At 38.7% G+C, this 12,991-nt stretch overlaps 1 protein-coding gene across 4 annotated transcripts; it reads left to right on the top strand.

Annotated features, from left to right (window-relative positions):
• The first annotated feature begins 7,014 nt into the window (after window positions 1-7,014).
• On the top strand, window positions 7,015-8,216 carry LOC6631933 (uncharacterized). Of its 4 annotated transcripts, none has more exons than XM_032440071.2 (3): window positions 7,015-7,107; window positions 7,249-7,602; window positions 7,659-7,764. In XM_032440071.2, exons 1-3 carry the CDS (start codon window positions 7,087-7,089, stop codon window positions 7,752-7,754), a joined length of 471 nt encoding a protein of 156 aa, XP_032295962.1. In that variant the 5' UTR covers window positions 7,015-7,086; the 3' UTR covers window positions 7,755-7,764. The 4 variants fall into 4 exon arrangements, with proteins under 4 accessions (XP_032295962.1, XP_032295963.1, XP_002055480.2 ...); XM_032440072.2 differs by having other exon boundaries at window positions 7,018-7,107; window positions 7,669-7,765; XM_002055444.4 differs by lacking the exon at window positions 7,659-7,764 and adding an exon at window positions 7,771-8,216 and having other exon boundaries at window positions 7,042-7,107; window positions 7,264-7,602.
• Window positions 8,217-12,991: the final 4,775 nt, after the last annotated feature.

The raw sequence follows: 12,991 nt of genomic DNA, 5'->3' as shown, positions 1-12,991 counted from the left end.
CATCAAACTCGGCAGGAGACTATTAAATGTGTCAACGAATGCTCGTAAATTTGATGAATGTGTTTTGCATCTTTACATGTACGCATGCGTGTATCTATATCTGAACAGCTGGGTGTTTGATGAATTGATTGATATATGCCGTCCAAGCCTCAATAGCATTAGGCCAACTGTCGCACTATGCGTAATCACACGTCAGGCAGCCCGACAGCTCGGCTGCCCGGCAGGCAACAGGCTGCCACATATTGTGCCGCCTTTCAGTTTGAAGCTGAGATTGCGTGTGGGCCACAAGCCCATAAATGTGCCGCTAATGAGGCCAGCAAATGGATTTTTGTAATAGGTACAAACCTAATAACAGTTCAAAGGCAATTTGCCATTTTGTGCGGCTGCATGCGCTTATGTCGCCTCAGCCGGGGTAGATACAATAGCCACAGATACAGATACACAGTAGCAGGGCAATTATGCACGCGTATGGTCAAGGAGCCAGGGGCTGGACATGCACCTTGCCCTGGACGGGTGGCAAGCCAAAGACACATCGCCTGGCTCGTTACAAATGACTATGGGTCGACGCGTGTGTGTGTGTGCGTGCGCTTGTGTTTATGTATCTTAAAGATACATTATAGGCAACGTTTTGCTAGGCTATAAATACCATTCTTGTGCTATTTCTGCGCGTCTATACAAAACGGCATCTATTTAGTATCTCTCTATATGTTTGTGTATATATGTATATGTGTGTACATGTGTGCCGTTTGCATATCTACGTATTTGCGTATCTGCGTATCTATATCTATTTGATTTTGCATTCGTTGTTATTGTTGTTGTGTGTGTGGCGCTATTTTTGTATCCTCAACCGATATATACAGCCGAACGCGACAGCACATTGTATTTGCATATGTGCGAGTTGCTTAAAAGTCAAATAAAGTCGACTTAAGCATGCGCTACAAATGTATCTCACAGATGCGTCAAGTTAAATGACCACGGAAACTCGATTGAACTCTTTTAAATCTCAAAAGCTATCCGACGTCCACGAATTTAGGCATTTCGCATGAGTTTTCAGAATGTTGGAAAATATTTTCCAAAATAATTTCATCTTTTTCGCACAGCTTTTGTGTGTATTAAATAGTCCAAATAATTAAGTATATGTTTGTTTATTCAATATGCGTTCGCCTATTAAAATATGTACAAAAAAAAAACAACAACAACAACAACAAAATTAAGGCAAATTTCCCAAAGCTGTGGAAACGTAGCGGAGCAAAAGGAAGTAAAATTCAAAAGGAATGAAACGTGCGTAGCTTTTTAGAAAATAGGTCAAATCTATTTCGGGCTGCCCATAAAAAAATAGAAAAAGCAAAAAAAATAAATGAAACCAATAAAAATAATGAAAATCAGCAAACGGTTTCTTTCTCTGCTTTCCTGTTTTACTATTCTGCATTCTTTTTTTTTTTTTTTTTTTTTTTGCTTTTTTGTATCTATTTAATTTTTTGGCTCCTGAGTTTCGGTTTTTGTTGGCACCTTTGTTGTGGAAAATTTTTTGGCGCTCTGATCTCATGGCAGCATCTGAACATTTTGGCGTTGTTGCTAGGTCGCCGCAGATGATGAATCAAAAATAATATCTGATGATATTCAAGTTGTGTCCGATGCAGCAGGCGACATTAAGCCAACAGCTCAGCTCTAATTACCGTGCCCGGAAACTCTCTTGCCTAAGAATCTGATAATCCCTCCCGAGCCCCAAACCCAACTCAAATTTAAATACTATGCGCTCTTAATTTCTTTTACCGCCACCAATTTGAGCAACAAACCCTTAAAACCATCTTTTTTTTCGCATCCGTATCTGAATATGCAACGATTCGCAGTTTGGGTCATGGGATTTTGCTGAATTGAATCCTCCTAGCTGTGCGTCAATATGATTAATGGTCCACGTGAGCCGGCCAAACATTTCTGCGCGGACTAAAAACAGATGTAGAGCAAAATATTTGTTGGCTTATATACTTAGTAAGCTAGCAGGCATGACGCGGCTTTGCCTGGGCCAAAGTTTTCTCTTCAAAATTTCAGACATTACAGTTCCACCCAGTTTCTGCCCGTGGGAATCTAAATCTACGCTTAATACACTGAAGCCCACGTATTAAAAGTCAAATATCATTGCAAGACCTACTCATAATTTTGTAAGACGAAGCATTGAAATAGAGCTTAAAGCCGATCGGACGACATTTATTGTTTCGCTCTTAAAGCTATTGAGTCCAATTTTTCTAACTAGAAAGAACTTAGAATTGAGTTTGTACCCGAAACTTTGACTGCAACCAGCTGGATAGATACTCAGAGAAGATGGACTTTCCAAAAAATGTAAAGCACGTCTAAAAAAAATCCGGATGAATACTAAAGAAAAAAATGTGGGTTTTCACAAATATTCCACCGCTGTGGGTGGAAACTTTCTATTTCTATCTTAGCGAAATCACGTAAGGTAATGGCAGCAAAAATATCAATTTCCTATCAATCCTCAAGTCGGGACAAAAAAAATGATATTACTTAGCACAGACAAAGAAGACGGAATGTAAAAGGCGCCTAATGAGAGACTCAGTAAAATTGAATTATATATGGAAATATGGTTTATATTATTTGAAAAGGGAATTTGGATAGCTTCCACCGGTAAATAATTTATCCAGCGGGATCTCTTCCTGCAGAAACGTACCAGTCGTTCGATTTAAAAGACTGATATATAAATAATATCAATATTGATAATACAAATGTATCAAACTAATTTCAAGTTTGATTCTAAATATGATGCGGTAAGAAATGTTCATACATGTGAGAAAAGCGAAGCTTATAAATGCTGAGTATGTTAAACCATCTACAAGGGTATCAAAATTGTACTCAAAACTTTGTACGAAGATCCGTATCTAAGCAAATTGGATATTATATTGTAAGGAATCAAATCAATTAAATCTTGAAGATCTAATGGCAGGCGAAGTTATCGACACATGTTGAAAATTTTGTTATAGAAAAGAATCTGCACTCAGATTGTAAGCAATCAAAATGTGAAAGTCTAGCAAGAAATAGTACAATTGAACGAACTATGCCTAAATAAACACTTTAAATGTATATTATTAAAATGGGGGAGGAAAACGATAAAAAAAACATGATTAACCTGTTTTGCATAAGATTCACGTCTCGCACAGAAGCTTGCAGCAAAATTGTCAAACTCTTTGCCCTATTTGCAATTAGATCACGGTATAGATAGAATAAGGGATGTATCTATAAATACTTGACATGATGCACAATTATGTTTGGGCAAAGAGACAATATTAACGTAATTCTTTAAAAACAAGATGATAAGTCCAAGAAAGACATGCATGTCTACCTAAATGGCATCGGGTTCAATATTTGCCGAGTTGTTGTTTGTGCTCCTTGCTGGATCTGAGGAACTGGCCACATCCATTGCAATTGGCCGAGTTGACTATTATTAATGTTAGGGCCAACAATTCAAGCCGAACAGTTGAGCTGGCTGCATTTTGGTTATATTCATGGCAATGCATTGCCCCCAGGGCAGACAGGATATGCTTTCAACCGAAATTCCACTTGTCATGCTGTCCGCTCTGTGCGCTGAGAAATGTTTCGTCACAATTGAAATACACTTTGACACAGACCATAATATAAGTACGACCCGTTCTGGGAAATAGATGTATCTACGAACAGACACTTGTACAAACAAGTAAGAGGGCTCTACTCGGGTGTGTCCAACTAGCAGATACCCTAAGTCCACGCGCTGAGCTACATTTACAATTATTCTACGTTCCTGCTTTCATGTGTGCGTCCTTCTGCTTGTCACCTACCTTTGCACAAGCACATTATACCCTATTCAAACATTCTCAATGAGTGCAGCGCATTAGAACTCTGCTTGTGAGCAGCAGCACCTGTGTCCTGTCCTGTTTGCCACCGTGTAACAAATCGCAGCAGAACTCTAGTTGACAAGTTGTCAAATCCGTTCGAGCGTTTTTATTGGCCGTCCCTGATTTATATTTTTATATGGGTATTCATTTTCTGTTGACTAAATTCTATCATTTAACGAACAATTGTATCGGCTTCTATTTGGGTTGGCTTCAAATATCAAAAATTGATACCTAAATATAAATTCAAAAAGAATGTTTAAGAAATCAATAGAAACTGACTGCATTTTAAAAAGTGCTTATTTGTCAAATATTGGAAATTTCGATATTGCAACTGATTTGGAACTGTGCCATTCTACAACATTTACTTATTCAGGCCTAAGCTGTAGATATCTTATATATATATATATATATGCATATATACTTGACTTCTTCTTTTGCCGTGAGCATTTATATACAATAAACTACACTCATCTGTCTTATTAATTACGGGTTAAGTCAAATATAGATTCAAATAGGTCTTACTTTAAGTCAATTCCAAATATGATAAGTATGCGATTAAAAATCAATACATATTTACAATAAATACGGCTTAAATGTGTAAGAAAAGTCAATCAATCAAGAACAAACACTAAACTCATATTCAACCCTTACACAAGCCAATTATTTATATAAGCCCTAATCCAACAGAATGCAAAAATATTATCCGTTCTTAGGAAATCTTTTCAAGCTTTCGACCTTTCCGACCCCATATAGTATATATGTATATACATATAGCCATATCCGACTGTCCGTTTGACACTTCTTGTCTCTCAGTTTGTAAGCTATCGTCTGGTAACTTTGCACTGGTCCATCTGTTGCACTTAGAACATTTGTCGGAGCATACATAACATCGGAGCACTATATCATACAGCTGCCATTGGGATAAAAAGTTGGTTCTTGTATGAAAAATTGCTCTATAAATATGAAGATTTCTTACTTAAACTTGGCATTTAGAAGTTTACATGCAACATCTTATCAATAGCGGTCTGCTATATCATATAGATCAGTCAAAAATTGGGTTCTTGTATCGATAACTTTTTAATCCAAATTAGGTATTAGAGATTTTTTTATATACATCGGTACGATCGAACGAAAAGTTTTCTCTGTTTTATAAGTTGCATTATGATGCTCATCTATAAATGTAAAATCTGATCGTTGCAATAGTAGGATCTTAATTTGCAAAATATTCTGTTTTCAAAAATATTTCCAACAAGCTCTTCATTTTCGAGCTGCTCTATTCTCACAAAAAGTTAACTTCAGGACTAGATAAAATATAACCAAGCAATTTGTTCTGGCACCTCCTTCCACCGCCCACCGCCCACCACCCACAGACTAACTCGCCTGAAATGAAAAATCTCCTGAAGATTCGTTGATCTTATCAGCACTTTTTAAGATGCAGTCACAGTTGCAGTCGCAGTTGCAATTGCTGTTTCCTGGAATTACTTAGAATTTTCGGCTTATCGCCTTTGGATTTTTATGGCCGGCAATTGTGAAGTGAAAGTGCCATAAAATGCGCATCCATAAAAATGCAACGCCGCAGCGTGAAACTGAATGCTATTATTCCAAGATACATGTTAGCAATTCAACTACACTGACAGAAAACCAAGTGGAGTAATAGACATGAATTCATTTTAGTTACTGGAAAAGTTAACTATAGCTAGGAATAAAATATTAAAAAATGTACAAAATAAACCATTCCAGACAACAGCCAAGTCGTTACGCACTTCTATATATACATATATATATTTTAGTTTTGCGAAAAACCTGTCCAATTTTTGCTCAGTGTAGTCGCACATTCGGCAAAAGGGTGCACAATAACTTGGTTACCGGCCATAAAAGTTATTCACATAGATCTGACTATCTATGTTCCTGTCGAGAGAACTTCGCCCGTCCGCTTGCCAGCCCTTAACGAGCCCTCTGACATCTTCGTCTTTGTCATTTGGCAGCCAAGCAACTAGCTGGCGCCTACCTGTTTTCGCCTTGTGTGCACCTGGTGTACTCACAATTTTGTTGTTATTGCGCTGTGAATCAGCCTCGCAATTATTGCACTAGCACCATTATAATTATATCGAAATAAGCCTACTTCCTCACATCTGTGGCTGTGTGTGTCGAGTTAATTACACACGTTGTTGGTGTTGTGACTGCCGGGAAATTACCAAACGTATCGCAATGCGGCTGACTAATTTAATGGCCCTCCCCCCAGCCCGGCGCCGTGTCCGAGCAAGCACCCAGGTGAGGGTTTTGTTTACACACCCACCAGCTCGTAGCCCTTAGCATTTATTTGTTTAATAAATTGTCGCATTTGTTTGGTTTTAAGTTTTCGCTTCCTTCCTTCCAATTTAAAAGCGACTCCTCCCCTTGCCTATTATTATTACTCATTTTTCCATTTTTTTTTTCTGCCTATTAATATTGTTTGTAAACGATTTGATGTTTATACGATTCCAGTTACCATAGAAATGCGGGCTTGCTCAATTTTAATTGAGTCCAATCACATTAATTGGAAAATAATCAATGGACACACACGTATATACACATAGAATCAATAGCAAAAGTAGCTTAGGTCGAAACCCCACCAGAACCTACTCAATAGCCCTGTGTTAATCAAAGGTAAGTCCCGGATCTAAGAAGTCGATACCCTGTCCTCAGTACATGCACCAAAGATAGGATCGTATGGGACATATCATTTCGCTAGACATTTTAAAAAAGATCTCCTCAAAAAGAGCTGCCAAATAAAGTTGTAGTACAAGATTAGCTTTTATTATTCAAGTCAATTGCCTGACATGTGAGACCACATCTAATATAGATATCGGCCTACTATATCAGAAGAAGAAGTGATCGAAAAATTCGTTTTTATATGGAAAATGTTTCTGTTTCTCAAGATATATTCAGGAAACTTTCATACTATACGATTCTGCTAACATATCTCGCAAGCCATGTCAAATCGTTTGACAATACTATAGAGTATCTATAGGAACAATCGCTGGGATATAGTGCTTAAGTAGTTATCCAGTAGATACTCAGTTGGTCAGAGAGCAAACCGAAAAACAAAGTAACTGTTTACAAACATTGTATAGGTTTGAGACTTTGATTAAATTCGTAGTCAGTATTATTTTTAAAAGCGTCTAACATTCTTACTTTTGTATATGTTTATTTTATTTTTAACTGCATGGTTCGCTTCAAATTGAAAGTACGTGGAAAATTGCATTTTAACTAATCGTTTCGACATCAAGTTGACGATTTGTATAAACCATATAAAAAACAATATATATACTATATATATATATATATATATATATATATATACATATATATGTTGAAAATGTTCAAGGTGCGCAAATTCCAGTTTCGCGTGACCGAGAGCAAGTGCCGCTCCTTCTCCATATGGAACTTTTGCCCGGTCACCCGTTGGCATCAGCTCTGGCAGTTTATTGGCGGATGCACCCCATGCCGGTACGAGTTCTTTCCATACATCTTCTGGCTGGTGCTAGGCCTCAGCCTGACTGGCGCCTATCGCAGCGTGGGCGAATGTGTCCACATCTATTGCGTATCCAGCCACCCGCTCGAGATGTGGCGACCCCGTAAATTCTTTGTATTCGACGTTGAGGTGCTCCGCAGGGGTCGCTTGGTGGGCGCACTCATCATGAGCTATGCCTGGATGTTGATGATCTATGCGCTGATCAATGTGAGTGCAAATATATTCAAATACGCTTGCAGAGAGACATCTAATCTTAGCAGTAGTTGCCAGCAGATTGTTTATTTCGATTTGAGCAGCTGCTAAGATCGAAGCTCTTATCTCTTATCTATTTATTACTGTTATTTCTTGTGGCCACTTAATGCTGTTATTATTCAGACAAAGCCAAATTATATAACACCATGGTTAATACTTAATACCTTGATGCTGGCTCTGGATTTCCTTGTTTGGCTGGTCGAGGTGCTTACCGGTCGGCTGACACTTCATTTGAGTGCGGTTTATCCAATGATCCGGCTCTTCTGCACCCTGGCCCTGGTCAACTGCATCAAGACGGTCTTTGAGAACGCCATCAAACATAACATGGTGGACACCCTAAGTGTGTTTGGCAAGGAATCGATATTTAGCATTTCGGACTAAGCCCTCAGCACAAGCAAGTCGAATTTAGCTCAACTCGCGTTTAACTCATTTCCACACAAATCAACTCAATTCAAGTCTCAAGTCAAGCAAACTCAATTCAAGCTGTGGCACCCTTTGGGTCTCATTAAATTGAATGGTTATCATTAAAAAGGTGGAGCAGTGCCTAATTGTATCAAACTGAGTTTTTCACCCTCCACACCCCGCTCCGCCGCGCCCGTCAGTCGGCCTCTTGCCTCCTGCATTAAGCTCAATTAAGCGGCACGCACATTGACCGACTGGCATCCTCGTGCGGACCTTAATCAGTACCCATGTGGCAGGTACAGCTACAGGTTTGACTACAGCTGGGCCCGTGCCTAGCAAACACCTTGCGCTAACCGATCCTCAAGACTGCCCTGGCTTATAAGCACACTCCTCTGTCTGTCGGTCTGTCAGTCGTTCCTCGCTGAGGTCCTTCAGCTTTAGCGCTCAATTTGCGACAGCACACTTTGCACTTTCCAGAAAGTTAAGTTAGTTAAGAGGGGTGCTGTTTTGGCTTACAATTCTCAACAAGTTAAGGAAAAGCTTTGATAATTATCAGTTCATAACAAACTAAACTCAGGCCAGCCTAACATTATTGTTGTTATTTGCATTATTTGTCAATGTCGAGCACTGGATGACTCACAACTAAATGAGCAGCTCTCAAGGAATAATAGTATTAGTATATATTTGACAAAAGCTCGAACAGATCATATCACAGGAGATACCATATCCCATAAAATATGAACAAATATCGAAAAAGTATAAACATTGATAGCTAAGGGCATCAAATATTCGTTGTGGGCCTCACTCGCACTCACTTGCGTTGCCCTTTGCAGGCGATTTGGCAACTCATATTGAGGAATTACACCTGTCCCGCTTGCAAGCTGCAGGCATCGAAATCTATACGCAATTAAAAGTAAAAAGAAAATAAGAAACGAATACAAAAAAAAAAGAAACAAAAACAAAAAACAGCAACAACAAAATTGAAACACAGCCTGAATGTTTTTAACAAGAGGGCTAAAAAGCCGCTGAGCCAGTTATGTGACATACACGACAAGGATGTGGCAGCTACAGCTTACAGCTGGCGGCTGCCACACTCACCTGGCCACGCCACACTCACTCACCTTGCCACGCCCATCGCGAACGACCTGCGCCGCACCGCATCTCTGCCATATATCCTGATCTTGATATTCAACTATACAAATGTCTAGCTTACGTTGATATATTTACTGATAGCATGAAGGTAACTTATCGGATCTCATTCTTGATCCGGAAGCTAAGGTAAAACGATCTAGCCTTATCTGTCTACGTGAACACATTGTTTAAGAAACTAAGAGCTGGGCAAATCCTTTGATATATTAACATCTTCTTCCCACAAAATCGATAAAAATCAAACTCTAGTTTGCACATCGCAGCAAATGTTTAGATCGATTCTTCCCATAAAGCTATATTACCATATAAAAGTGATAAGGTGCGCGCTTTAACTATATTCCAGGTACATAAATCCCTAGAAAAACTCAATTTTTGACCGATCGTTCCGATGGTTATCGATACGGACAACTAAAGCAACAACTATGGGGTTTGTCTTCTTCTATTAAGAATTGTGGCAAATCTGAAAATAAAACGGATTACCCCCGACAAAAGGAAAGTGTACGCAGACTTGGTTTCTGGTTGGCTTTTGGCCTTTAATTTTATTAAATCTTCTCAATCGTGCTTTGGGGCATGTTACACAACTTTTAAGCTCGCCGTAGACAACATTGCCAACTGGGCAACAGTTCCAGTTATACTCTATAAACACATATATACATATATGCTATATATATACTATATGCATATATGTATGTGTGCTCCATAAACATAATGTGTATGCAGATAATTGGCAGAAAAGACTGCCTACAAATTGTTAGATATATGAATATAACGTTTAATTTCCTGACTCTGTTTATTTTGCTTGTATTATATGTCCTATAATCGTATATACATAATATTTGTTTATGTATTATAGCTATAGTTTATGGATTGGTAAAGCATGGCTATATAATTTAATATGCATACATCATTCATCTAGCGAGAATTGTCAATAAGTAGTATATACTAATTGGTATTTTTGTATTTTGCGTATTTTAATTCCTGCGCAACGTACCTACTTACATATATGGGTACAATTATATATATATATATATATATATATAGCATTAGAAGTGTTTTTTTTTTCTGGCTCTTGTTGTTGGTATACAATATTTTAACATTCAACCAAAACTTCATGGAATACAAAAATGGAAAAAGCAATTTGAAATAAGGCTATTTCAACGTTTCTATACGTATTTTTTGTACTTTTCTTTTGCGTTGCTTTCAGTACTATTCTGTATGTGTGTGTATGTGTGTGTGTGTGTGTGTGTGTGTGTGTGTGTGTGTGTGTGTGTGTGTGTGTGTGTGTGTGTGTGTGTTCAGTTTAATGGTCAAGGTCGGATGCTAGAAAATGCCCACTTAGCCAACTCAAATGAATTTAAGCAATAAATTAACAAAGAATGTACGCTAAACAGTGACAGCCATAAGTATCTGGACATGAGGCGTAGAGGCGTTCAAATTTATGAATATCAAAATACCCAGTAAAACCAGACGACTGTCCCGCTATAGAATCCGCAACGCAACAAACGGAATACAACTAAAATCACGAATGCAAACAAAGTGAAGCTAATTTAAATGAATGACCGCTACGTTCCAGTGCTGAGCCAGTCACAGTGACATTTGGTGAAGCTGTCACGGTTACTGCACAAGTTGGTGCCGTTAGATCATGAATTGCCGCTATTTTCGCTTGCAATTATCTTCGATCTTTGAACAAAGAGAACTGTAAAAATCTTATCAAGTATTTCATTTGAACTGAAATATTATCAAATCTAGTTTAAGATATGAAATAAAATACATTTTGGCATAAAAAAAGCTTTGGATTTCAATAAGATAAGCTAACTTTTGTTAATCATGGGAATAGCGTATCTTCTGGTTATCTTAAGTTTATCATCAAATGCAATGCAAGCATACCTGAATCAATGTCCGTTCTAAGCTCGTGCTTAGATCCCGAAGCGATCAGCACAAAAAGCAGTTGAGAATAACAGCAACAGCGACTGCGACAACAGACCAGCAAATGAACAGAACAAAAAGCAAAAAAAAAACACACACACACAAAAGCAAAGATAAACAAAATACAAAAACGCAGCAGAGCAGCACAGCCCGGTGTGACCTTCACCCAATAAAGCGAACGATCGCGGTCAGAGTGTAAAAATTTTGCACAATTTTTGACTCTCCTCTCTCGCTCGCTCGCTCTCTCTCTCTCTCTCTCGAATGTGCTTTTTGTTTTTGCTACGAGCTTGCCGGCAACTGTTATGTGTGCGCGCGCGTGTGCGTGTGTGCATACACTATGCAGAAAGGTTGCTATTGGAGTTGTGTGAAAGCTTTTGCTACGCAGCAAAGCGAGTGCAGCGAATAGCTGTACTTTTGTCAGTCTAGTATTCTGTTATCTGAAAGCTCATACTATGCATGTATGTGCATGTACATTTGTCCAGGCAAATGGAAAGGTCAACCCGAAACTAAATAAACGAAAAATATTTGTATACCCTGAACCCATTGAAAATGGGGTACAATGCTTTTGTGCATAGGTATGTAACAGGCAGAAGGAGGCAAATCAACATTAAATAGTAAAGCGATGCTGCATATTATTGATTAAGTTTACAATATCCATCGCAGTCAACGCTGCTGATATACTTATCGAATCTGTAGGGTATGTGAAGTGCGCCTGGCGCGAAACTAAAATCAAGTTAAATAAATAACGCACCAAAAAAAGGTGCCACAAAATTATCACTGAAGAAACTTAATGATTGACGTAAAGCACTAAAGAAACCCCGAATGATTAAAGTAAATAAATAAAAACTAGAAATCATTAAAAGAGCGTCTATTCATAGCTTCCTATACCCAGCTGTTTTGCGTGAAAGGGTATTATAGAGTGCAACTATCTGTTTTGTAAATATGTGTGTATCTAACATACATATATGAGGTACTCGAGACGAACGTGCTTGATACAGGGTATCTGCTGGTCGGGCACTCTCCACTGAAGCACTCATTGTTTATTATGTTTTGCTGCTTGTTTCTCATGCAACTCATTCAGCGGCCGGCGCCTTTGTTGTTGTTGCTTTGTTATTATTTATTAAGTTTGCCGGCAAAACAAATTTCCCCTCGTTGTTGTTGTTGTTAAAATTGTTGCTCTTTTTGTTGCCGGCGGGCGACACATTAAAAGTGAAAACAACAACAACAACAACAACATTGATTGAATTAAATCAACAGTTCGTGTCGCTCGCCTAGGTGTGCATATCCAAGGGCGGCGGCCTGCGTGGGCGTGCTTACCGCTCTATACACACATGCACGCACATACATACATACATACATACATACATACATGTGTGTACATATGTGCACATGTTAACCGGGGTCGTGCACGGGAGCACTTACTGCACTTGATTAGAAACGGCGACAGATCCAATTGGATTCACGCTGCGGTGAGACCATTTAGGACCGAGGGGGGCGGGGCTTGTGAGACGGGTGTGTAATCTCTTCTCTGCTGCGTGTGTGAATCATGCTCTGAATTCAGAGTAACAAAAGCTCAAAGCGTATTTGATAAGCAAAAACTTTCAAAGAATCTATCAAAGGCAGCTCGAGCAACATGTTGGAGCCTGCATTTATTTGCCAGATACTTAACCGGTTCATGAACCGGCGACTTTTCCTTTAGCAGCTCGAATTTTGCCAACAAATGGAACTTTCTCTAGCTCTACATCATGTAACCAGCTACCCTGGAAAATGACTCGACTCTGCTCTAAAAAGTAAGCAAAAAAAAAAAAAAAGAAAACTTGCGGAAATCAAATAAAAATCAATTGGAGAAGAATTCAATATTTCTTGG

This window comes from Drosophila virilis, chromosome X (genome assembly GCF_030788295.1).
Source record: "Drosophila virilis strain 15010-1051.87 chromosome X, Dvir_AGI_RSII-ME, whole genome shotgun sequence".
Classification (NCBI taxonomy): domain Eukaryota; kingdom Metazoa; phylum Arthropoda; class Insecta; order Diptera; family Drosophilidae; genus Drosophila; species Drosophila virilis.
Note: the sequence above shows the minus strand (reverse complement) of the source record. Positions and strands in the feature narration are given on the sequence as shown.

What these genes read in the sequence shown, in the direction of transcription:
- LOC6631933 (XM_032440070.2), top strand. Translation starts at nt 7,087, where the DNA reads ATGGTTCGCTTCAAATTGAAA. An exon ending in TGGTTCGCTTCAAATTGAAA is followed by an intron (nt 7,108 to 7,248) that starts GTACGTGGAAAA and finishes AAAATGTTCAAG; the next exon opens with GTGCGCAAATTCCAGTTTCG. An exon ending in TGATCTATGCGCTGATCAAT is followed by an intron (nt 7,603 to 7,770) that starts GTGAGTGCAAAT and finishes GTTATTATTCAG; the next exon opens with ACAAAGCCAAATTATATAAC.